Consider the following 27,763-nt stretch of genomic DNA (forward strand, 5'->3'; position numbering starts at 1 on the left):
CTTCACAACTGGCGGCGTTCTCAATTTTTTTAAACATTGTAAACAATCACAGAAACAACACAGGCAATGCTAGCGTCACGCAACTTGGCTCAGAGAAGGCAGACAAGCCACTGAAGCTATCTGACCTCGTCCAGCGGCTACTCGCGTCGTCAGCACTTCATGCGGCACGAACGGGTACTACTTTCCGGATGACCCTCGTACATCAGCTCCTCATTTAAGAGTTATTTTTATAGTCAAATCACATGGGTGAATGGGGTCAACTTGGTCAATTATTTTTGGAATGGTGCAATATTCTTTGACACAATAAGTATTAAAATACTCCAGTAGATTACAGAATCTAAGGAACTTAAGGAATAAGACACCCACTCATTTCTATTATAATGTTGAAAAGAATTGTTTAAGGAGTGGAAGTTGAATGACTCACTTTAGGAGTTGGTAGGTTTGGCCAAAATCTTACTTGACAGAGAAGCGTGCTCCATTCAGAGATTTCTTAAGGTGGTTTGCAGCTTGCCAAAGCACCTTTGATGCTGATTTCCTTTCACAACTGCCAGCACAAGACTCAGAGCTGTTTGATGGCCGTGAGACGATTTGGAAGACAACCCTGATGACATCCCCCTTGTCCTTCCCCAATTTCTTCAGCACTTTCTTTGAGTTCTCACACCTGACCCTGCTCACCTGGAGCCTGCAGTCCCGGGAGCAGTTCTGCATGTTTTTTGCTGGAAATATGATAATAAAGTGTGTCTGTGAGACATAATTAAGACCAATAACCAATTTTCCTCCACAGAATACTTTTTGAACAATACTATCATTATTTATATGGATTCTTGATCATAGGGAGACAATGGAAAGAACATATTTGAGATATGAGGGATGCCAAATACAAAAGCATCACAAAAATATTGCATGCACTCTTATGGTAATAGATGAATATAATATAATAAAAGAATGACAACGGTATTCAAAATAAATATATGCACACAAAGAATTAAAGACGCAGTAGTTTGTAGTTTTTATGGGAGGCGACCGATAGCTGAGGTCATTTGCGCCATTAGGGATGGTTGCAAAAGGAAGGGTGGAGAGAAACCCGGCATCGGCATTAGCCAACTCTTGTCGAAATTGCCAAGGGCTTTGCAGTTTCACGTCCCATCTGACAGACGTCGTACTCACTCAAAGTGCTCTCCACAAAGCACCTCAAGCAGGGATCGGGATACCGCTGAAAAATATTTGTTGTCTCCAGGATTTGAACCCAGGCCCTCGCAGTGGGAAGCCTGTACGTTAGCCACCACACCATCTCACCCCCGAATCAAAGATATGCAATGTAATAATGAAAATAATAATACAAAATGGTGACCATGGCATGTATTATAACAAGGGGTTATGATATGCTTGCGATGATTTAGTTAACTAGAAACTAAGGTTAAACTTTTTTTAAATTTCAATTCAGATAGTCTTCCAGAGAAAAGAAGGATTCTTTTATCAAGAACGTGTCTACTTTCATTCTGAATGATTCAATAGAGCTGGCATTTCATATTACAATACGGACATTGTTGTACAGTCATATCCCCAGTTACCTAGGGCCATGCTTATTGAGTTTTGCTATATTATTCTGCAGGTGAAGTCATGTTTGTGACTTGTATGATTGCCATAGTGAGCACTAGTTAGTGAATAAAATCATATGCAATTATGCATAATTACCACATCTCTTTAGAATGCTGAATGAACTTACAGGTTCTATAGAACATACAGAACCTGTATGCATAGAATACTAAGTTTTTCAAAAAAATTTTTTGAATTTCAATTTTAAATAGTTCCAATGAAATAATTTTTTCCAGGTATTCTGGCGAAACTTAATAAAGTTTTTTACCCCTAGGAAAAGAGCCATTCCTACTTGAGCTAAATAATTGCAATCTACCATAATAATTCATGTGAGATGCACATAGTTTGATTTTGTAGATTGTACAGATAAATTATAATTCGGTCCACAATGTCTTCAGTAAACGTCAATATGGTTAATCAACCACATTTTAGTTGTCCTCTTTGATTCATTGATCTAGGTATTTCTGGCAATGATGTGATTACAAAATAGCAATAGGAAAAAATTTTTATCAATTGGAGAGCTCATAATATATTTCAAATGAAATAAAAACCAATCATAGATCCAATGTTGCAGGTTGCAGGGACTTTTTGATTTCATTGATTTTTTTTAGTTTATTGCAATAGCTGAAGATATCCACAGAATGTGGTTACTGCATTTATTAAAACTATTTGTATTTACTGCAAAAAACAAAATGGTTTGAATTAAATAGGATCCACTATATTTAGCAAATCTACTTAATGGTAAACATTTGTTTGCGAGATGTCTGCCTTACTTGCTCCCATCTAGTTTCATTACTCGTGATTTAATTTTGGGTAATTATTTAATATTTCTATTCAGAACTCTTTCCACTGCTTCCTAAGTTCTATCAATGGAATCCTTATTTGGGCATTTTTTGATGACTACTACGTTAGGGAGTGCCAACAAAAAATTTTGAAAGTAATATATTTTTGGCCTCGTACTTTCTTAAATAAAAAAGGTTCTCAGTTATATTATTTTCATATGTACTTTCCATAGGGTGCAGTTGAAATATTCCAGTACTTGAAAAGTTCACCTTAACCCTTTTAATGTCATGACTTAAACTGTTACTAAGGCCATTAGTGTCAATTTGGTGTGCCTGATATCATAAAAGGGAGTCTCTTAGGGATGCAATGCTGTATATAAACTGCATATTTCACAGGTGGATGTGTTGAAGTGATTGAGATGAATCACCAATTTTCATTCATTGATAAAATTTCTCATTGATCTCTCTCATTACTTAATATTTACATTAGCTATGACTATAAATTATAAATACCATTTAACTCTTCAATTAAGGCCTCCGCTGTTGTTTTCATCTGTGCCAATGATGTACATTTGGTACCAGTGAAGAAAAATCTGGCGGTCATCAAATACTTTGTCGACGAAACTGAATCTGCAATTAATAAGGAGTTTTAGTCAGCATGACATTTTCCTTCTGCAGAGGACTTAATCCATGATATTCTCAATGTGAAAGAAGATGAAAGCTAAATAATGCATTTACCTTGACATCTTGAAACACCTTGATGTGCTATCTCTGTCGAGGTTTCTCCAGAAACGGTTTGGTATTTCAACTGCTGCCCACATGAGAACGAATTTGAGGTTTCAACTCCTGAGACGAAATGAGCTTATTTTTCACACAGCACCTGATAATTTTCAGGAAAAGAGTCATTGCCTCTAGGGCATAGTAGCACTAAATTCATCTTTACATTCATATAGTAATTTAAAATCCAATATGATGACAATTTACTTTGAGAAATAAACGATAAAATACAAAAGAAATAGTAGGTACTCCATGCATGCCAGATAGATTAATAGCAATTAAATTCTTCAGAAGTACAGGTTCCAGGAAAATCTGATCTTAATACATAATTATACATGAATACATAATACATCCAAAATTCAAAGAATAGAAGAATCATAAAGTTGTTGTTTTTAAAATTTCTTACCACTTCTCTTAATTATATTTTCATAATTTTACAAAGTCACAACTAAAAATATTTGTAAGCTTACCTATGCAATCTTTTCCATTCGGATGAAGCTGATATCCCATGTGACATCCACAATAATAACTCCCAGGAGTGTTTATACATTTATGGCTACAACCTCCATTGTTAATGTAGCACTCATTTATATCTGAAAGAGAAAGTTCAAATTAAGCCAATTCTTTTTTTTTTAATCCCTTTAGAGGTAAGTTCCAAGGTCTGATGTTGGTCAAATCATTGGAGGAAATTCTCTGTATTCATGTTATCCAAATTCAGACATATGAGAATCAAATTCCATCATCAAATTGTTAGTTAACATTGATTTGAATAACAAACCAAATCTTAACAGAATCAGGGAATTCAATAGGAAAATACAAACAAAAGCTGTGCAGAATAAAATGAATAGAAACTTATGGTAAATTCAATGGAAAAAATGCTAACCTTTATTCTTTATGATACAATGCATGGCCCTGTGAAATTCAAAGAATTTTTCCTATGGCTGTCAGTTAATGTGTGGTTTTTTTTCATTATGAATTTGGGCCAAACACATCACGTTATATTCAGGCTAATATGGCAAAACTGCAAGTGTGGTTCATCGCTAGGGGAGTTGAAAAATTCTTGCTAAATGCTTCAGAAAAGTAGCTTAAAAGGTGAATTATATGTGGACTGTTTGTTCAAGGATTGCAAAGAAGGGTTACAGCACAGCCTGTCATTGCAATCAATCAAGGTGAAACAAAAGAGGATTGGGAGGGTACAGATTGACGAGAAGATGAAAAAAACCAATAAGGAATGGATCACAGCCAACCCTGATATCTACAGACCTGTACCAATGTACAGGGTTAATGGAGTATTAAGAAAAGTAGCATTTCAAATGCTCACTGGCATTATAACTGCTAATAAAATCCATGGTACATCTGACAAAGGGTTTAATCATTTCCAACTACTCTAATTTTAAATTTTTTTGTCTAATCTGGCCCAAAAATTGGGATGAAGGGTGTAAAAGTGTCTATTTTACAAAATTAAATATGTTATATTGAACTTATATGTAATTAAATGTAGAAACCCTTTCAGCATGTGATGAAAAGAGTACATATCCCAATGTTAGAGAAACTTTATGAACATGAATCTGCATCTAAAATGTCGAAAAATACATCAATTACTTCCATTATTGAAATAGAAAGAAAGACTCGTACTTTTCCACAGATTTTATTATACGGCACGACGCGTTTCACCGACTTGCGGCATCAAGTCGGTGAAACGCGTCGTGCCGTATAATAAAATCTGTGGAAAAGTACGAGTCTTTCTTTCTATTTCAATAATGGATATCAATTACTTCCACGAAGTGAAGCCTGAAACAATAGAATAACATCAATTACTTGTTAAACTGTTCTACGTGCTTTGGTTTTTGTCCAATTTTAATCCCAAACCAGAGCTGTCAACCAAAAGGTTGGCTTGATAGGTTCAGGCAGAACTCACCTAACTCTGGTACCTGAAAAATCACAGAGTTTGGGTAAAGCTGAGGGTTCCCAGAGGTAACTCCAGGAATTGAACCTAGGTCCTCCAGTCATTAGTCTAATGCTCTGCCCACTGAACTACCACATCTTCCTTCATATTTTAATATGAATGTGCTCATAAAAAAAGTCATTAAATGGTCATCGAGTTTTCCATTTGAATTCTATGTCTTTAATAACATGTAAAATAATGCAAAGAAACTTAAGCGAAAAATTTCTGCTTTTGTCAAGTGCTTGAAGAAAAACTGACTTAAGCATTGATCCACAAGTGAAAGGTTTTTAGAATTGGTAAATTACTGGGTTGAACTGATTATTTTAACAAATAAATTGATATGTTAACATTACATTTTAGTTAAATAAACGGATGATTTTTGAACATCTATGCTTGTACCACTTTAAAACATTTCATTTAAAATACAAACAAATTATTAAATAGAGTCTCCTGTAATTGACCTCATATACTTTCCTGCCAAGTGGCATAATTGAATAGCTTCTACATTCCAGGCAGTCTTTCAGATTGTAAAAGAATGTATTAACATGGCTTTTCTGCTAGCAATATTCATTGAAAATTGGTTCATCGGAGTGCACCACAAACAGGAGCACAGCTTTAAAATGAGAGCTCTAAGTAAGTTATCAACGCAACAATTTCAGAGTGTAAAAATCATTTGTCTAGACTGGGATTGGAACCTGGATCCATCAATGCCCAGCCAAGAGCTTCAGTCAGTTAAGCTATCGAGGCGTCCTCTTAAACTCTGAAATTTTGAGTTTAAGAGTATGCCTTGATAGATTAACTACTTCAAGTAAGAAGTAAGTACATTCTCTTCCAAAGGTAAAAGTTCTCAATAACACTCAATAAGTGGCAAAGGAAATATGATCAAATTGGGAAACAGAATATTTTAAGGTTCCAAAGGTGATCAACTACATTTACCCATTCACAAGTTTAAGTTTTGTACTTCTTTGGGATGTTTGAAAAATTAATAAAAATAGGAAGATTCAAGCACTAATGAGTGGAATAATTCGTGGTGATTTTATTTCATTGTTAAGTGAGGTCTTTTACCAGAGAATTAATAAAACTCCAAATAATTGTTTCAATGAATTTTCCAGAATTTTCTGACAGGTAGCAATTAGTCCTGAACCCAATTTCTATTCTGCTAACTGAGAAATAGAAGATGCCATTCCTCAAATTTTATAACCATCAAAGTATAAGTAAACAAATGAATGAGCTCATTTTTACCTCCACAGTGTGAGATTCCAAAACTCTGATATCCTGCTTTGCATTCACACACATAAGAGCCAGGAGTGTTGATGCACTTGTGCTCACATGTGTTTTCAATGGAACATTCATCCATGTCCAAGCAAGTTCTCTCATCGGCTGGATTCAACCGATAACCTGATGGACATAGACACTCGAAACTTCCAATGCTGTTCGCGCATCCATATTCGCATGTTACGTTTCCACTGACACATTCATCAATATCTGAAAATATTAAAATAACAGTTTTAGTATCTACACTGTTTATATATTCACAAAATATCATTTCCTACCTAACATAAACAGAGTCACATGCAACTTGATTAAAGTTCTTGATATCCATACCTATTGAAAAAGAAGTTTGTTTTCCACAATTTTTTAAATGCTGCAAGATATATTTGCTCCCTTCCCACTGGTAAGGAAGACTTGGAAAGGTCTGTAGGCAAAATTGAAAGCAGATGGGGAATCCATTATAATCACTAAGTTTGAGAATAATCAAGCTTTAGTTGGCTAGATTGCCAAGGAACTTCGATTATAGCAAAGTTCATTAGTATATCAGTGTGACAGGTATGAGATGAAGATTAATGTAAACAGAGAATATGGTATTTTTGAAAAGAAGAAAGCTAAAATAAACATTAAAGTTATCGGGCAAAAGAATGAACAAGTAGTGCAGTTTACCTATCTTGAAGGTGTTTTGGACCAAGATGGTTAAAGTAACAGGGATATTACCAAAGGAGAATTTTGTTATACAAAGATGTTTTCATAAGAAGGAGAGAATTGATGACAGGGACGTTAAGAAGGATGTTCAGAAAAATTTTGTGAAAACTTTGGTATTAAGCATAATTTTGTAAAGCGCGGAAACATTGTCATTGAAGCAGGATGATAGGCATAGATTGGAGGCTTTTGAAATGTGGGTGTGGGGAAGGATGGAAATAAAAACAAACAGAAGTATACTAGGCTTGGTGAAAAGGGAGTATAGGGGATTGCTGGTAGAAATCCAAAGGAAGCAGTTAAGGTAGACGCATATTACTTTAATAAGTGATGTAATGTTGAAAACTAGTTGTAGTTGCAGTTTTTAGGGGGTGGGGCATCCGACAGCTGAGGTCATTTGCCCCATAGGGAATGGATAGGAAAGGATGAAGGGTGGAGTGAAACTCGGTATCAACATTAGCCTACTGTTAACAAGAGGCACCAAGGGGTCCACAGCTTAACGTCCCATCCAACGGATGACGTACTAACTCAAAGTGCCCTCCACAAAGAGCCTCAAGTAAGGATCGGGATACAACTGAAAAATATCTTTAGGATCCAAACCTGGGCTCTTTAGGTGGGAAGCCAGTATGTTAGCCACTGCACCATCCTGATCCCAATGTTGAAAACTGTGGCATAGATAGGGGAATGTTAGTGAGGTAGGAAAGTATAGTGAGTATAACGTCCTTACTCATCCCTTTTCTCTATTTTGAAATAAGGATTTCTAATATAATCACCTCCTTCTTTTCGGTTCCCCCCCACTCGCTTTCCCCCTGCCCACTGCAATGCCCCTCCCCCTTTACCATCATTGGTTCCTATTATTTTGCTTTTACAAGTACCGCTTTACCCCCGCTTAAATTTTCCCTCTTAAATTACCTCATTTTACCCATTTCCCCCCCCCCCCCTTACCATCATTGATCCCTCCAATTTTTGCCTTTACTTTGATTTTGGCTCCTCTTAAGCTTAGTGTATCTATTGAATGTTTGTCCGTGGCCCAATTAACTTATAACTTTTTGTTACAAGTCCTTTTCTCTTCCAGTTCGCTGAGGAGGGCTAAATTTTAGGCAAAATATGAGTATCCGTCACTAACTCTTGTGTTTCCCTATTTTTTGCTAACTTTGCTCAATTTGTGTAATATTCTCCCAGTGGTGAGGCCCTGTGTAAGTGATTGTTTTCCTGAGTGCTTGTGAATTTGTCAGCCCTGTGGTTTGTCCTTGGGGCAGAATTTATACCTAATAAACAGTCACAGATAGTGACTATCTTTTCATAAACCCAGGTATCCTTAAAGGAGTCCCTTTAACCCTGTAAATGATCCCAATTGGGTTTGAGTGTTTGTGTCTGTACTTGGTCAGTAGGGAGGAAGTAACATTCCTGCAAACTACTGCAGATGGGTGTTTTGGTTGAGAGCTTGTGATTGGTCACTGCCATGGAATTTATTTTCCCACAAATCATCAAAACAAAATTTTCTTTTCATTGCGAGATGAGTGGTGCTAACTTATTACGGCTAAAGGAGTTTTCATTTTATTTTATTAATTTATGAGGTCATAGAACTCAAGTTCTTATATTTTATGTGAGGTAAGGGTTTGAAAAGGATAAACATGTAAAACAGAATTAAGGGAGGAAGGAAGTGAACAGAATTGAAGAAGGATTTACATCGCAAGAGATGTTAGGTTATGTTTTTTCTAGGAGAAGCTAACAAATGTAGGGGTTAAAATATGTTTATCCAAAACTTCACACGACCAAATAGAAATCATACCTTCGACTATACTGTGCCATTATTATGTGAACATGATGATTCTATAGTGTAGTGAAATGCATCATGCTGTACCCATATTTATTTGGTTATGGTCTGTATTTCAAGACTATAAATATCTGAATAAAATTTCACATTTTGCTTATTTACTTTCATACACACCAAATGTTTTAATTCTTACTTAATATACATTTATCTTTTTCTTTCAATATACTACTTCACGATTACCTTAATTTCAAAACATTGACAGTACACTTAGCACATTTCTGAAATACTATATTTAAACTTTCCTTCTTGCTACTGAAAATTACAAAGTTTCTCAATTTGAAATTTCCTTTAGTTTTAGTTTTTTGTCCTTCATCCACCACCCTAATAAAAAAAAAGGTTTTCCTCCGTTCAGAGCAAAGATTTTGCTATAGCTAATAACCTTAGGGTGCTGCATAAGAGTCAAGGTTTAAAATGGATAGTGCTTGAAAAATTATTTTTATCTTTAACAGATACAGCCCTCATATGAAACAGATCTGAAGCCACAGTCTCCAGTCTATTGGTGAGCAGAAATATGGTATATAATCCACAGATAGCAAAGCTTTCACACAGATTATCATATATTTGTAGTTTACATGGATATTTTTTTTGGATTTATAAAGTCAATTACCTGAGCAAGTTTTTCCATCTTCATTCAAAATGTATCCCATGGGGCAACTGCAAACAACTCCTTTCATTGTAGTGGTGCATTTCTTCTGACATCCACCATTATTTACAGAACAGGAAGCTGGAATTACAGCAAGTCATTATTCTGAATTGTATATATCGGTATCTATATTTTAATATTCATCTCCTAGATGGCATAGATTTTCAACCACATTAAAACTTATGCTGTTCAAATACAGAACAGTTTTTATTCTCAAATTCAGACCTATTAACTATAGCATTTTAAAGATTTGGAGTTGAGCCTCGACTTCAAATGATATTAGCTAAACAAAGATTTTTGTGCAACATACCAAAGTCTTCCCAACTCAGTTCCAAAATTGGGAGCTCAAAAAAACACTTGAAGCAAGAATCAGAACTGTTTGGATTGCATCCCAAGTGAAACATTGGTGTGCATAGATAACACCATATTTTTAATATTAATTTGGTGAAGAAAATACACTAATATTGATTGATTTTTGCTGTAGGGTTGGTTTTCTTAGGGTTCAAAAATAAAACTAGAGTTGGTTTTCAATCCCTTGCAATTGGAAAAATATGAGTCTTATACTTATGTCATTACACTTTGTTTTTTTATGATTATAAATTTATTTCTGTTTGTTGCGTTAAACTTTCAAAGTTTCTTCTTAGTAAAAATCAATATTAAGGCATAGTGTATGTCTTATTCCTGAATTATTTTTTATTCGCCAAAGTTAGCTGTCAATTTCCATTCCCATCTTGAAATAATCTTTCCTAATTGACACAAAATATGTGGATTCTTTAATGAAAAATTCTTGACCCTGAGGTTTGGAAGTCATCGGTAATATTTCAGAAACACACATTATAAATCCAAGTTAAGTAATATCATCTCTTGTGATTTTCTACTGTCTAATGATACTATTCTAACTATAGGTACTGCATACCATAGCAAGTCCTTCCATCCGCCCCTAGGAGGTATTTTGGTTGACAGGAGCATGAGGGTCTCCTTGAGTTTCCATGAGCAACTCCCTTGCGAGCAGGACCGGTTGCAGTGGAAGCAGCATCGTGGCACACATGCTGGCATCCACCATTCCCAATGCTGCAGGTGGGCACACACAACTTCATGTCCCTCTCGTCGAGGGCATATCCCCGAGGGCAAGAGCAGCGAATCCCAACCCTGGCACCAACGTGGCTGGAGAAGTCCAACTCACAGCCGTACCTGCACCCAAGGGAAGCAGGGCAGGAGTCAGACCCGGCTGGAAAAGAGTGACAAACTTCACCACTTAGCCAAAAGTGAGCCCCTCAAGATATTCCCAGAAAAGAAACTTTGCTGAGGAGGGAGGAGAGATAATGATAACATTCAGTCAAGGAGATACTATATTATAAGGGGACATGAGTACATGTTCTAAGGCTAAATCATTCTCTCAACGGAAAAAAGAACCATGGCTTACTGAATCACATTTATTTACATGCTCAAATAGAAGCCGATCCCAGTTTAACTTCAATATATTTTTGGAAAAAAGGTAACTTTGTAGATTTTATGCTAAATTATTTTGGCCATTCATGAAAAATATTTTTAAGAATATAACGTGAGAAATAAAGAAAACAGTTACAGTTTTTTGTCTATATGAGGACTGTTCAATAAATATGGCTCATATTTGTTTATGTTTACACAATTTGCTGTGGAGAAATTTTATCATATGCCACAATTATGGCTGAATTTGTAATGTATACCTGGTTACGAGTTTCATTGATTTGACTCAAGTATGGTGTCAGCAGAAGCCATTTCAATTTGAAAAATATTCACGTCACCTACTGCAACAATGGATGTAATACATATACAATCCTGCATCAAAATTCTGTTCTTGTCTGAGCAAATCTAATACTACAGAATGTTTATGGAGAGTCTGGTCTTATAATACAGCTGTAAGATAGCAGCATTGCAAGGAAATGTTTAAAGAGTGAAGAAAACCAATTTCAAAGGAAGGTGGACCTGGAGTTCAAGTTACTGATCTTGAGGAAGTAAATGGATAATCCCACAGCTACCATTGCAAGAGAAGTTCTTTGAATAACATTATGATTACGATAAGCAAAATTGAGAATTCCATTGGATGCCACCCATATGTTCAAAACAGGAAAATAGCACATGAAATATGTTTGTGTATGGGGGGTTTAGAGATTTCTCATACCAAAACAACATGATTTTTGGGTTCCGGTTTGTTCACAAATGAAGTTGATGTTTCAGATAGATGAGGAGTATCTTTCAAAGGCAATCCCTTGCAGTGAAAGGGGAATTGAGTCCCTCAAATTCATCCTCAAAGACCTATTCCTCTCCCCAACCATTCCTCTCACCCCTCCTCCACCTCCCGTTCTCCCCTTCCCCTGGTCTCCTTCCCTTTCTCTCACACCCCGCACCTGTACTATTCCAGCAGTCATTACTTCTCTATCTTCCAATGAAGACAGAGCAGAATTCCGTCAAAATGATCAACAAATAACGTGTATGTTCTTTTTATGTGTTTCTATATTGTTTGTTGCTGTCCAATTTATTATTCAACACTTCCGTGTTACGTTGACGAAATCATCTATTATAAATATATATATATATATATATATATATATATATATATATATAATATATATATATATATATATATATATATATATATATATATATATACTACCTTGATCAAAAATTTCCCGGAATTTATTCAGAAAATTAAAAATACAAGTTTATTCATCTAAATCTATATTGTCCCCTTCAAAGTAATCCCCATCGACTGCAACACACTTATGCCAGCGCTTGATCCAATCCTCGAAACATTTTTTATATTCGGTTTTCGGTATGTCCATCAGTGCTTCCTGCGATTTTTCCATTACTTCCTCTCGGCTGCTAAAACGCGTTCCCCGTAATGGTTTTTTTAACTCGATTGAACAGAAAGAAGTCACAGGGAGCCAAATCAGGTGAATTCGGTGGCTGTTGGATGGTATTTGTTGCATTTTTCGTCAAAAAATTACGAATAATGATAGCACTGTGCGACGGTGCGTTATCATGGTGCAAAATCCACGAGTTTTCTGCCCACATTTCTGGTCTCTTTCGGCGAATTGCTTCACGCAAACGTCTCATAACGCCCAAATAATACTCTTTGTTTACTGTCTGGCCTTCTGGCAAAAATTCATGACACCGTTGAATCCATGAAAACCGTCAGCATTGCCTTCTTTTTTGACTGAAAACGACGTGGTTTTTTTGGTCTCGGCTCATTTGGTGAACGCCATTCACTTGCCTGATGTCTGGATTGCGTGTCGTACTCATAAACCCACGTCTCGTCTCCAGTAATGATCCTTTTGATGAATGTGGGATCGGATTCAGCCTCGCAAATCATGTCTTTTGCGACGTCAACACGGTCTCTTTTTTGCATGAAATTGAGGTCTTTTGGCACCAACTTTGCTGCTACACGACGGAAACCCAAATCATTAACCACAATGTCTTGGGCGGATCCATAGGCAATGTTCAAGTCCTCCGCTATTTCTCTGATGGTTAATTTGCGGTTATTGACCAACATTTCTTTTACTTTATCAATTTTTTCACCGACTTTCGATGTCGATGGTCTGCCACTGCGTTCATCATCTTCGATTGACTCACGACCACTTCTGAACCGCTCGTGCCACTGGTAAACGACCGTATTTTTTAGAGAATCGTTGCCGAAACACTTTTCCAACATTTCCAACGTCCGTGCGCCACTAAATCCGTTTTTTACGCAAAATTTAATACAAGTTCGTTGTTGCAAATTTAAATCCATTTCTGAAATTGTAAAAAATCGCCAACACACACAGAGATAGATGTACTCTTGGCTACGTAACTTTTGCAAATGTCAAGTTATGACACTAAGATTTAAAGGGAATATCAACAACAGATGTACCAATTTAACAAAAAAAACAGAACTCAAATCGGAACGATGGGAGCGCCACACGGTGGTTATTCCGGGAACTTTTTGATCAAGGTAGTATAGGTGAAAGAAAAATGTATTCTGTATCATAATTTCTGCTGTGCTTTGAATGTAGTTTTTATTGGATTGTTTATAATAAATGGTAAAAATGCTGAAAAGCAATTATGAATTAAAAGAAGGATATTATTAATGTAGTAGTCAGAGCTGATGAATTATTTTTGAAAATGAAAACGATTGATGACTCCAAAGGTGAGGAAGTTCTTTTCCTATCGATGAAAATGATGGATTATGTTATTTGCTGCTTGTATCATGAAGATGCTTGTTTTCAAACACATACTATCCATGATGGTTGTCTCAATACAGAGGAATGACATGACTGAAGAAGTTAATAATGTTACTTTATGTGCCTGACAAGAGGTGGCTCTTTGCCATAATGAATTTTTAATTTGTTACACTCCGAGTGAATAAATATCCTTATGAACTGTTAAAATGAAAGCTGTAAAATTTTTGTAAATAAACGTTTTTCATATTTTTAAATTTTGTACCCACTCCATTTTCTTTGGATGAAAACAGTGCCTATTTTTTAGGAATGCATTAGTCGGATGGATAGAATGTTGGGAAACTGACTGGTGGGCCTGGGTTTGATCCTGAGTGGCACCTCTGGGCACCCTCAGCTTCACCCAAACGTAATGATTTTGGGTAGCTAAATATTCCAGGAAAGCCATTTGAGGCTCAGTGAAAGGAACATCCCCCTCTTATTAATACCCTGTTATATTGCGAATTTCACATGCTGTTGGGCTTAATATTTGGTTAAATCTACCCTCACCTATCAAACTTACATACTAGTTGATTACTGTGGTGGTTACCTATTGATTTATGTAAAAATAACAAGTCATCATCAGTATTTCAGTCTTAAGATTGGCCCTCCATTGTTCCATATCCAGTGATCATACTCTAAATCCATGATAAATTATCTGCTTTAAATCCTTTTTAATTTGTCCTATAAACTTGCATCTTGGCCTTCCTCACTGGTAGTACCCTTCACTTTTCTCTTATATTATGTTTTTCACTAATCCATATATGCTTCAAGGTGCATCCAATTCAATCTAATCTAATTCTTGTCTTTGTTGTGGAGTTCTCTCAAAAATTTTCCCTTCATCTTCTCCTTTTCCTCCATGTAATTCCTTGTTCAACACTTTGTTTGTCAATTTAATCTTCAGCATTCTCCTCTTCAGAACCATGTTTCAGAGGCTGCTTCTATTTTTAAATCTAAATTTTCTTCTTTTATTTTCTTCTATTCTTTGTCTAAATCATGAAGTGACATGCTCCATTCAAACATTTTGATGGACTGCTTCCTTGTTTGCAACCTTGGGTGTTATTTGAACAAAGAAGTAGTCTCTTCTTTATCATGAACACCTTAGCATGAACTATTCTTTGTTTGGAATTGGCCGAACTTCTTCCAAGCATAAGTTACATATAGTATAGGTGAAAGAAAAATGTATTCTGTATCATAATTTCTGCTGTGCTTTGAATGTAGTTTTTATTGGATTGTTTATAATAAATGGTAAAAATGCTGAAAAGCAATTATGAATTAAAAGAAGGATATTATTAATGTAGTAGTCTGAGCTGATGAATTATTTTTGAAAATGAAAACTTTATGAGCAATATTCATGGATTTTTCAAGTGATAAAATTAAGGCATCTTGAGATTCGAAAGGGAATAGGTTGATGATTTGAATCATCTTGAAGATGAACTTGTGGCAGTTTCAATCCCTTCCACATTTTAAAAATTGCTGAAATTTTACCATCAATTCAGAGCTCTATCCTCCATGGATTACTTACGAGATTATAAGAAAGATGGATGAAAAAAAGGAAATGAAAGAATGCAAACTGAAGAAATAGGTATAAGGAAGTATACAGAGTTCAGCAATTAACTGAGGCTGGAAACAAATAGGGCGAAAAACCCATGGTGGAAAATGCAGGGCCCAAATATGGAAAGTTTACCAAGGATGGGTGGCATTGTTGCACAATACAAGAAGGTAAAACACTGAATATCTCTGATAATAGTCAATGATAACTCAGGAAAAATATGCGTTGAACCAGAGAAGATTCAAGAGAGATGGAAGGAATATATAAAGGAACTACTGTATGGTAAAACAAATGTATCCAGCAAGCTTAGACATAGAAAGAGAATGTGAGGATTAACTTAAGTCCAGGCTTACTCGACGGCGAGATGGAAAGCGCATTAAGGGAATTGAAATCCAATAAGGCCGTTGGGGTAGATAACATTCCTGCGGAACTACTTAAAGGTATGGGAGAACATTAAAGGAAGAGTTTTAACCGGTAGAAGAATAAAACTAATAATAATCTTTGTTCTTAAAGTAAGATCGTCGGGAAAGTTCGATATGCTGGTCACCTTTTCTTTCTTCGGACGTTGAGTACGCTACGCCCTGGCGGTAACCAGAACAGAAACTAAGATCAACTGGGGTAATATCCACTAGTTGCACTGACTACGAGGAGTGACGTTTCACAAAGCGCACAGACAGACCTTTCTTACTACCCCAAGCGATCGGCCGTATTGTACGATTTTTTAGGGCACGTCGAAGGATGAGGCCATTTCTCACAACTCCATTCGATCGAGATAATGTAAAAATAGATGGAAACATGAGGCGCTTTTGTCGGGGGAAACCGTGGAAATTCGGGGTTTAGAGTCCAGTAAACGAGTGGCCACCTCGAGTGCACAGGGCGGATGGAGTATGGAAGAAGGGGAGCTGTCAACTGACCTTCGAGCTGGATTTAAGAAAGAGGCTTTACTCTTCTAAAAACTTTCAAAAGAACCCTCATTGCGGTTTATAGATATCATGTCTCTGCATGTCATTTCAAAGCGCTCTAATTGATCGTTACTTCTGTTGTGAGACCTCCAATATCTCAGTGTCGTGGAGATTACTCTTTCGCGTACTCTTCCTCTTTTTTTCTCTCTGGTTTTCCACCAATTCTACGAGTCAATGGTTTCAACTCATCTAATTTCGTCGGATTGCTGTTGTTGAAGGTCTTAGTTGTCGAGGAGACCACATCAATTGTTTGTTTACTACGTCATCCAAATGGTATATTGTTGCTGATGACACGGTTCAAAATAAGGACGCGGTAATGGCGGAAGGTGAAAATGCTGCACCCCAACTAGTAAAGGTGAGTTTATATTTAAAATATGACTAAGATTAGCATGACTAAGGGGGGGGGGGCATTTGACCTGGGTAATGTAAAATCTTTCTTTGGATAATTTCAACAGTCTTCGGGCTCACTTGGTGGATATTACGGATTTTGGGCGAAAATGACTGTGTGCAATTTACATTTGAAATATTTTCATTCCGCAACCCGTCATTAATTAAATGTTGACAATGTACCCGGCTATTACAATGTTTTTTGTAACCTGGCTGTGTTATTATAATAATATGAGTATAAATGGCAGGGACATGGAGTACAACCAGGATGCTTTTGTGTGTTTCATGGATTTTGATGTGGCGTTCTGCAGAGTAAACTGGACACAGTTAATGGACATTTTGCGAAGGATTGGAGTAGATTGAAGAGATAGATGACTTATCCGGGACCTTAACGTGCCCAAGAATGCACACGCGGATAGCGATTAGAGAGTTAGGTTGTGTATAGCTGGACGGGAGTAAAATGGGGGTGCCCACTACCCCCTGCTCTTTTCAATATACACATGTATTCGGGCGAAATGGTAGAAGAAGCATGGGAAGGTAGAAGACAGGAGTGAAATAAGGTGGAGAACTCCATAATCAAGGTTTAGCTTCCTGGTTAGTCAAAAGGGTTACAGTCATTACTGATCGGATTGTAGGATCAGTGTGATAGGCATTGAATAAGGATTAATCGTATGAATATGAAGATAATGAAATTCTAAAGAAATGAAGACTAATGTAAAAATCAAAGCTAGAGAACATAACCAACCACCGGTGGAACTGTTCACTGATATAGGAAGTGTTTTGGATGAAGGTGGGCAGAGTGGTGTGAATATTAATTGGAAACTTCGAGTTACATAAAGAAGCGTTCATAAAAATTCGGCAATTGATGATAGGACGCTTAATCAAATAAAATACTATTGCAGACTTAAACATTGATTTTGGTTTTTTGTGCTTCAGAAACTTAGTTGTTGATGCAAGATGATGAGTGTAGATTTGAAGGCTTTCGAGATGTGGGCGTATGGAGAAGAATTAAGGAAATAAAAATTGGAAAAATGAAAACAGTGTAGTTCTAGGCATTGCAAGGGAAGATATACAAGGTTGCTGGGAGAAATTCGAAGAAGGTAGGACAAATGGATGCGGTATGTGATGAAAGGAGGTATAGGAGCGTTGAAGTTGGTGCTATTTAGAGGGGAGAATGCTGGGAAAGCGAGTTAGAGGGAGGAAAAGGATATACTATACATTTTGGATGACATTAAAGGAAGATCCTTATCCTAATTCTACCCCTTCTTCGCTTGCCTATCATTCTTCCCTCTGTATAAGTATTATAGTCTTCAGCATCTCATTTCCAATAAAAATGCTCTGCATCCACGTTTCCTGCCTCACTTGCATCCTACAGTCCTCGCTACTCCTCTTTCACCATGCCTTGTATTTCATTTTTTTCCATACATGTCAAATGCCCCCAATCTATGCATCAGACCATGTTTCCGCGCCGTAGAAAACGACGCTCCATATAAAAGTTTTGACGAGTCCCTATCATCAGCTCCCTCCTCCTTCCGCAAGCTTTTTTGCCCAATGCATTTCTTCTCCTTGCGACCCTACCAATTCGACCATTTTGGTCCAAAAATCTTCCAAGGTACGCAGTTAAATTATGCCATCTGCTCAATTTTTTGTCTTCCTATAATGACGTTTAACTTAGTCTTTAACTTTTTGAATTTAATCGAATTTTACCAATGGTGTACTTTTATTATAATGAGCGTTAGCTGTAAAATTCTTTAAAACGAGTATTATTTGGAAATATTTCCTCTCCACAAGTTTATAACACCTGCAGTAAACTTAAAATCGTTTTGATACGTCAAAAATTCTCCTCATTTAGAATATTCTGCTAGCACATATACGAGGCTCGATGATGGAGGTGTTTTAGAGACCGTGTATACTGAGAAGAATTTACCGTTGCCCCTCGTTCCAGAAAATCGGAATCATAAACTCGGTGATCATCCCAAAACACAGCCAAAAGAAGTTTTTTTTTTGCGGATGGTTGTCTGTTGAACTTTTTTGCCTGATGAGAAGACGGATGTCGATTTACAGTAGACCTATGAATAGCATCGTCACCATAAACAACCTTCAAACGACGATGAATTTCAGTAGGAATCACTTTTCCAGCAGTTAAAAATTCGATAACGGCACGTTGTTTAACTCGCGTTGACATAGCACTAGAACACGTCTCCATACTTCCGCTTCTCAAAATACACTGGATGAATGTAACGACCTCAAACCTGCGCATGCGTATTGAGGGGGAATGTTACCATTCACGTTCCACTTGGGAGTGCTTCTGAAGTTCATTTTGTTTGTGGTCTACAAGCATGTGTGCCTTCAATTTTCAGCCCTCCCTCGTACTTTGACACGCAATTAGGAACGAGCTTATAGTGACAAAAAGGAAAATAAAATTAGTGTACATTGAACACGTCTACGCACAATTTTTACTGCCAAAATATCATTGCATCGTGTTAAGGAGCTGTAATCAGATGAAGAGGCTAAAAATGTCAATTTTCAAATTATTTGTTGTATTAAAAAGGTTTGCCTGACGAGCAGAATTTTCCAAGGGTAGGGGGAGAAAAGATTAAGTCTTTAAGGCGTTCCGGAGACGCGCAGGAGAGAGAGAGAGAGGGGCGGGGCGTGGAGTGTTTTTTTACCATGTAGGGGGGTTAGGCGGAGGGGGGACGAAGAGGGGGGGTGTTCAAAACGGATTTCGAGTTGGGTTGTGTCCTTTGCGTGTTGCTGCTGCGTGGAATTCGGGTTGAAAGGTGTTGTTGGGGATCACGCATCACGCACGCGCGAATTTCAACAAAATGACGTCATTTCGAAGGGATGAAAGGGGGTGGGGGGCGGTCTCGTTACTGAAAACTACGCGTCAATTCGATAGACCGACGTGGTTTCGCCCGACACGAACGCATCATCACAAAGTTGGTTAAATCGCCACACCTAAACTCATAACATGCCAACATTTCATAGATATTATGTAATTTTTGCTGTTTTACACGGTGTTTACGCATATTTTGTAATTGGTGTACCGGTGCGCTAAGCTTTTAGAAAGGGAACATCGGGGAGGCGGCCATTTGGATGTTCGTCCATTCAAACGCGAGCCGTAATAATATTATCATGTTCGATTAATTTATGTATGGTTTTAGGAATAATTCTTCATTGTGTTGCAGGAAAATAATATTTAATAATAAATTCTTCACCTATTTTTTTCTTTGCATGAGCATAAATTAAGAAACTAATTTCAATTAGCGTATGCAAAAAAAACCATGTCCCAGAAATGTTCTGTATGTCGTTGCATTCTATTAAAATATTACCTTTTAAATATTATTTCACATAACATATGTTTAAAGGTTGGTCGCGGTAGTCCAGGGGGGTTAGAGCGTTGGACTGCTGACTGGAGGGTACCGGGTTCGATTCCTGGGAAAGTCTCTGGGTACCTGCAGCTCCACCAAGGCTATGTGATTTTTCGGGTACCAGGTTTTCCTGGGAAACCATAACCGGCACAGGGAAAGGTACTGGTCCCCCTACCCTGATGTGTGAATTTCACACGCCGCTTAGGGCTTAGTACTGGGTGATCTCTACAATCACCTACCAAACCGACCTTCGGGTTGACTACTGTGTTTATGGTTTATGGCTATATGTTTGAGTAATGTTTATCCCATCAAGTTTTATTCTTTATGAAAAGTATTTATGGTGAATTGAGATAGACGGAAAAACGATTACACATTACATTATACACATACAAGTGATAACGATGTTCATTTGTTGTTTGGATGATGGTTGATATTTTACTGGCGTGTCGTGATTGATTAGGTTTGCTGCTCATTATTTTATGCCATAAAGAATTTAGCTCTTTTTTTACTTACTTTAATTTTATATTATCCAATATTCACAAATATCTATATCAAATTTTATATTTATTTTTAAATTTCATCCCGATAGCCATATTTTTACTTTGCGGCTAATGGGTTTGTTTATTAACACCCAACAAGCGAAATATGATCAAGGTTGCCAGTTCATGCCGCGAAAACAACGCCGCTGAGCTTGAACTAACCCATTACTTAAATATTCGGAAAATAATTGCATAACATTTTACATATTACATGGATCACCTTTAGTTACAATTACACATGTTCTATCCTTAAACATGTCGCGCAGGTTTTCGTAAGTACGAAGGATATGGAATTTTTATTGGATGTGCATGTTTCCTATTAATTCCTCCATAAGAGCTATTGAAAAATAAGTGCAACTAATTAAAACACTTAAGCCTTGAAGGCATGTTTTTCACAATTCTAAAAGGAATAGCATAATTTTCAACTGCCTATATAACATTGTTGGGAAAAATGGACGTAAACTTGTGATAACGGAAGAAACTTCTTGAGACAGTGAGTGATAAATTAACTGTTCCTTATTTTTGGAACTCTATTCTATTCCTTTTATGGGATAAATGCGGGGTTTTAGCTTCTTATACCAATCTCCGAGGAAAATACAGAACTCAAATCGGAACGATGGGAGCGCCACACGGTGGTTATTCCGGGAACTTTTTGATCAAGGTAGTATATATATATTTATATTTATATATATATATATATATATATGTTTACACACATGTATATGTGTGCATGTATATATATTTGTATATATAAAAGAAATATACAGGCTGAGAAAAACATGAAGTTAAGATAATGAAACTGATAGTGTTTATCTTTAGAGATAGATGCATAAATTATTCTTTATAGAAAGCCTGTAAATAGTGCATTAAATGCCCTTTTAAAATAACAAAGGACCAAAAAGGACTTGAAAAGGTCAGACTTAAAGATCAGGTGAGATTTCAACATTTGAGAAACTTAATGCCAAAAAGTTTTCAAGTTCACTGCTGTGGAAATGGAAAGTAAGGAAGAAAAATAAATTCTTTCCATACTAACCAATGCACCGGTGACCATCAGAGGCAAGATGGTAGCCCTTCCTGCACTGGCATTCATAGGAACCAATAACATTTTGGCAACTATGATCACAAGAATGCATTGGAGCCCCTTGCTTTGTTCTCCCAGCACACTCATCCACATCAATGCAGTTATTTGGATCGTCGGGGTCAGGAGTAAAACCTGGCAGGCAGTCACAGGAATGTGTCCCGAGTTCATTTTTGCAAATGTGAGAGCAACCCCCGTTCCTAATTCTGCATTCATCAATATCTGTAATGAAAAAATTGCATCTCAACTCATTTACTCCATCATTTCATTTATAATAATAATCATAAATAGTCTTCCAATGCATTCAGTAAATGGTAAAAATGCGGAGTGCCAAGTTCTAAAATCTTATTATTTTTTTAGATTAATTACTCACATCAGAAATTAAAAACGTCTGTCATTTTTCAATATAAGCTCCATGTAGACATACATGTATTTTGCAAACATTGACAACATGTTTCCATGGTCACCAAGAACCCATCTTTGGGGGGGGGGGGGTCTCTTTTTCTCACTGGAAAAAACTGGCTGGTCCATTGCTGAGTCTTCTTGCATTTGTTGTCATGCTATATTTGACCTCTTCGAAATGTCATGCATTAATTAAAGCACAGTTTTCACATCCACAAGACTATTACCACCAAACTGGCAAACACATATTTAATACATTCACGTAGCCAAAATGCCATCAGTTCGTCTTTCACTCAATTGACAATGCATTTAAATGGATGTTGTTTAACCGCCCCGGTGGAAAATCAGATGATTACAAGCTGTTCTTGTACATACAATAAGCGATGCTACTTTGAAGTATTTGGAAACACTTATCATATTAGGGGTTTCCCTATGTACGTGAACCCTATACATTGCATCATGCATATATTTTTTTAATTTCTTTAAGAGTGGCAGCATATTTAAAGCTAAATCACTTCTTTCTATGTATGCCCAATCCTAAGAAAAGATTTGGATGAATTTAAAACTTGAATGTATTTCTAAAAACTCAAAATAACCACTATGCAATGTATGTACCTGTATACAATGAAATACAAATAAATACGTGCGACAATGAAAACATCAATGTACTTATTTCAATAATCTCTCGAGGAAGAGCAATATTATTGAGGCAGGGATTAGCAGTGAATTCAAATTCATAGCTAGAAGCTACTTTGAGTTACATCTACATGTACAGAAATACCTAGTGACCCACCAAAAAGATGTACGGCAGGGGGTCCAAGCACTAGGTGGAAAGTGTAAGGTACAAGGGAGATGGAGGAAAAACGGCATGAACCGGAAAGTTAGATCGCTCTAGAATGAGTGCCTAGTATTTAAAGCCATTTTGTGCATTAGGAACAGATTAAAAAGGCATTAGAAAAATTGTTGTAGTTATGAACTGCCCACAAATGCTGTAGACAAAATTGGAACCATCAAATCATTTCCTGATATAGTAAAAGATGAAAAAGGAGCACAGATACCTAAATAAATTAAAGAAGACTTTCCTTAAATAGAGGCTTGTTTCTTTTACAAGAATAACTGGGGAATTTTTCTAATGTAATTACATATTTCACTGTTGCATGCATCAATATAGGATTTCTTTTGATGAAATACTTAAAACAATTAAATCATTAATATTTTTATAAAATATATTTAATGATATCAGAGTCACACAAATGAATATAACCAATCTACATTTTACTAATAAAGTACCATTATAAGTAAATTTTGTAAGGCATTGACTGAACATCGCTATACGTATTTTTGAGCCTTTCCAAGCAAGGCAACTACATCTTAAATCTTAAATTAGCATCCAAATTAACTTCACTATTCAGAATTTTATTTCTGAACGGAAATATTTTACTATAAATTTGAAAGGGAGCATAATGATGCAGATTTCAAAGGTGGTGAGCTGAATTGACACAATCATTTGTGGATAATTAGAATGAATTTTCATCAGAAGACTTTCAAGCTCAGACTAACCAGAGTGATGCCGTTGACTTTAGTTAAATTTGGATGTAAAAAAAAAACAATTCTGCCATACCTGGATACTGAAAAAAAATTTTGTTTGCTTGATTGAAATTTGAACAAAATGTTATACATTTATTATTACCTGAACATGTTATTCCATCCCCCTGCCAACCCTTCTTGCAAGAACACTGATGACCAACTCGAGACGGCTTGCAAACAGCATTCTTGTCACAGGAATTCTGAGCACTTGGACATTGATCTGCGGTTAAAAAGAATGAAATGCATGCTTAAATAAAGAGGTAAGGTAATGGAGAAGTTCAATGTAAATATCTTGAATTGAAATTTACCAGGAAACATTTTAAAAATCCTTTCGACATTTTAGGAGAAATGAGTTGAATAAGTTGCCAGATGAGTGATATGCCACTGAAATTTCTATTTTTTTTTGATTGGTGAAAAAGTTGATTTCTCAGAGTCAGGAACTAGACAAATTATAACTTAAATGTGATGGATTACTAGTGATATTTGTTGGGAGATTAATACTGATGTGTGCAATACTTTTTTTATGGTATGCCACCGACAGCTAAGGTTATTTATGCCATTAGGGATCGATAGGAAAGGAGGAGTGAAGAGAAACCCAGCATCGGCATAAGCCTGTCAAAAGGCATCAAGGGGTCTGCAGTTTAACGTCCCATCTGACGGACGTCGACTCCCTCAAAGTGCTCTCCGAAAAGCACTTCAAGTAGGGATTGGGATCCCACTGAAAAATATATGTTGTCTCCAGGATTTGAACTTGGGCCCTCTCAATGGGAAGCCTATACAATAGCCACCGCAGTATCTCGATCCCCATGTGTACAATACATATTAATATATTAATCTGTCACAAATTGCTGATCCATCATCATCAACATTTACAATAAATAGAACCAACATTTGGTGAATTATTACGCCTAATCAATTTGTGTATACCTTTCTCCCTTCACCCCCACACAATCCTTAACGCCATAGTGATGATTGATTACACACACTTATGCCTGTGACCTCATGTAAAATCTTACCGAGGTATTTCCCACTTCACTTCTACTATATAGCTGTCTGAAAAGGTAAATGGAACTAAATAAGGAACAGGAATTTAAATAACCTGATGTACTAGCTGAAGCAGTGAGTTCAATGGAGGTTGCCTTCATGGTATAGAAATAACATTGACCTTTAGTGGGATTGCAACCCAGATGATTGAATTTGCCATTGGAGTGATTCAGCTATTTAAACTATTGATGGTTCGGTCAACAAACTGTAAATTTCTGATGACTTTTAAAGGATCAACATGGTCTGACGAATTATCATACGCACAAATTTATCAGGTAATCGTAGCCATCCACACACATTGCACCACAGAGCATGAGGTTGGGGCTGATGTTATAAACCATACAGGTCTGTTCAAAAAGTATCGCGAATTTTGAATTTCCGTGGGTTACGCATATTTGATTTTCGACTTTATAGGATGTTTTATGTTGGCGATGTTGATGTCTCACTTATTACGAAAAGTTTGGCCATTTTGAATGTTCAGTTAATTGTTGACAGCTGTTTTGCCTTGTCTTCGATGTTTGCCTGTTCCAAAAAATGGATCAAGGAATCTGTATCAAATTTTATGTGAAAAACGGCATTAAGTGCGCGGACGGATTACGAATGTTGACTTTGGCATATGGAGAAGCTATTTTGGACCGAATATACGTTTATCGGTGGTACAAAATTTTCTCAGAGGGTCGAGAAGATGTGAAGGACGAAGAGCGAGCCGGAACACAGGAGCACGTCAAAGACAGACAACATTGATGAAGTGAAGAAAATAGTATTGACCAATCGTCGAATCACGGTTAGAGAAGTTGCCTGGGACCTAAATATATCAATTGCCATTCGATTTTTACCAATGATTTAGGCATGACACGGGTCGCCGCGTAATTCGTTCCAAAATTGTTCAATTTCAACAAAAAACAGCACCGCATTAACAATGCTAATGAGGCTCTGTCCGCGACGACCCAAATTTGCTCCAGAGGGTCATAACTGGTGACGAATCATGGGCTTATGGTTATGACGCGGAAACTAAAGCTCAAACATTCCCTGCAGCACGAGCCAAGATCGAAAAAAGTGCGCCAAGTTCGGTCGAATGTGAAAGTTTTTCTCCCAGTTTTCTTCGATTGCCGGGGCGTGGTGCGTCATGGGTTCTTACCACAGGGTAGAACGTAGGTAAATAAGGAATATTACCTGCAAGTTATGTGCAATTTGCGCAAAGCAATCCAACCCAAACGCCCGGATTTGTGGAATAACAGAAATTGGCTTTTACACCATAACAACGCCCCTGCTAACACCTAGTTACTAGTGCATGAATTTTCAGCCAAAAACAACACACTAATGATGCCGCAGCCACCGTCTTCCCCAGATCCAGCCCCCGGTGACTTTTTCTTGTTCCCGAAACCGAAGAGGCCCATGAAAGGACGACGCTACGCTACGATTAACCGGATAAAAACTGCATCGAAGGAGGAGTTGAACAAGGTCACAAAAAATAATTTTTTGAAGTGCCTCGAAGATTGAAAAAAACGTTGGCACAAGTGTATAATATCTAATGGGGATTACTTTGAAGGGGACAAAATATATATCCGTGAATTAATAAATAATGCTTGAAAAACGCAAAAGCCGCGATACTTTTTGAACAGACCTGGTAGTGTTGACCGCTAACAAATTGAAAGAAATTTCAGTAATGCCTTAGAGTAAATTCAGCAGATTCACCTACCCATCTTAACATACTATTGCAGAAATATTTGAAGAATAATGTCCACACTACGTCCACAACACAGTGATCTATAAATGAGCAAGAGACCAGAGAAGGAACAGGGAGGTCAAGACAACCAAAGAGGTCACATATCCGGCGAACTCTTACCTTCCGCCTCCATCATCTGAACCGAGATGGCACAGAGTCCTGAACCTGACCTCCACTCCCCGCCGAGGACACGATTGAAAGACAGGTATAGGGAAGAGGAGGACCCAGAATGGCGTCTCTGGTGTTGGCGCAGGAACCCTGGTGGTGCTGGCAACTCGTGGGACGCCCTACCGTCCCTCCACCAGAGAGACCTCCCCTTTGACCCCACCACCAGCTCCACGTGACCGTGGGGCTGTACTGTGCCATCCAGCACACGAACAAACATCCGGGAGCCTCCAAGGGGCAAGGTGGGCGTGGGGGTGCCTGTGGAATGATGCCGAACACCTCCACCCCTCCCACTCCCCACGTCCTCCTCTCCTTCCTGGTCATCCTCTTGGTCATCATCTCCCGCTGGAGGGTCACCAGGAGGCGTTTCTGAAGAGGCGGCAGCCTCCCGGCTGGACCCGCCGTCGCTCATTACCCCTGGGGAGGCCTCCTCTGAACGGGGCGATTCCTCAGATTCGTCCGGGGTTTCCTCAGAAAAAACCTCCTGCTCCATCTGAAAGATGGATGTGAGGGTTCAATCATTGATATCTCATCGGGGATTAGGAAGAGATGCGGTGGAACTGTGGTCGAAACTTCCCACAGTTGTGGCAATTGAACAAATTTATCAATTCAACTTTTTTTTCAAATCCTACGCACAAAACCAACTGGGATTACCTTAACTTAGGAGATCTTCATATGAAACGATTCATAATCTTCCACTTATAGCCGTATTTTCATGTCGTAGTAGTTATTACATTAAAACTTTACTATGGGACGTGGTTTTGTACAGCACGAAAAACATTGCCATTGTAGCAGGATGATAGGTGTAGGTTGGCGGCTTTGGAGATGTGGTTGTGGTGAAGGATATCAAGGTTTAACTGGACTGAAAGAAAAATAAACGAAGACCTGCTAGGTATGGTGGGAGAGGAGAGGAGATTGTTGGGAGAAATCCAAATGAGACAGAAAAGATGGATTCAGAGCATTTTGATTAGCGACTGTGAATAGATGGGATAACGTTGGGCAAACGAAAAAGGGGTAGAAATTGGACAGGCAATTTAGATGTAATGAAAGGAGGTATAAGAAAGTATATTCTCCCAAGGAAACCGTAATAAAATATACTGATTGGGTAAATTCAGTTAATTTGATTTTTGAGTAGAATTTGATTTTTTCTCACTTGAAAAAATGTAA

At 37.4% G+C, this 27,763-nt stretch overlaps 1 protein-coding gene across 1 annotated transcript in view; it reads right to left on the reverse strand.

Moving 5' to 3' along the window:
- The window catches only part of LOC139696124 (signal peptide, CUB and EGF-like domain-containing protein 2), a 47,042-nt gene that overhangs the window by 9,101 nt on the left and 10,178 nt on the right, over positions 1–27,763 (reverse strand). The window contains exons 4-13 of the mRNA XM_071594722.1: positions 26,552–27,089; positions 23,765–23,881; positions 21,628–21,894; positions 10,468–10,779; positions 9,516–9,632; positions 6,343–6,585; positions 3,626–3,748; positions 3,117–3,224; positions 2,892–3,008; positions 458–716 (exon numbers count right to left, since the gene is read on the reverse strand). Of these exons, the coding sequence (XP_071450823.1) occupies positions 458–716; positions 2,892–3,008; positions 3,117–3,224; positions 3,626–3,748; positions 6,343–6,585; positions 9,516–9,632; positions 10,468–10,779; positions 21,628–21,894; positions 23,765–23,881; positions 26,552–27,089 (2,201 nt within the window). The remainder of the gene's footprint in view (positions 1–457; positions 717–2,891; positions 3,009–3,116; positions 3,225–3,625; positions 3,749–6,342; positions 6,586–9,515; positions 9,633–10,467; positions 10,780–21,627; positions 21,895–23,764; positions 23,882–26,551; positions 27,090–27,763) is intronic.

The sequence above is a fragment of the Hetaerina americana genome, unplaced genomic scaffold (genome assembly GCF_022747635.1).
Source record: "Hetaerina americana unplaced genomic scaffold, ioHetAmer1.1.p SCAF_69, whole genome shotgun sequence".
NCBI classification, from domain to species: domain Eukaryota; kingdom Metazoa; phylum Arthropoda; class Insecta; order Odonata; family Calopterygidae; genus Hetaerina; species Hetaerina americana.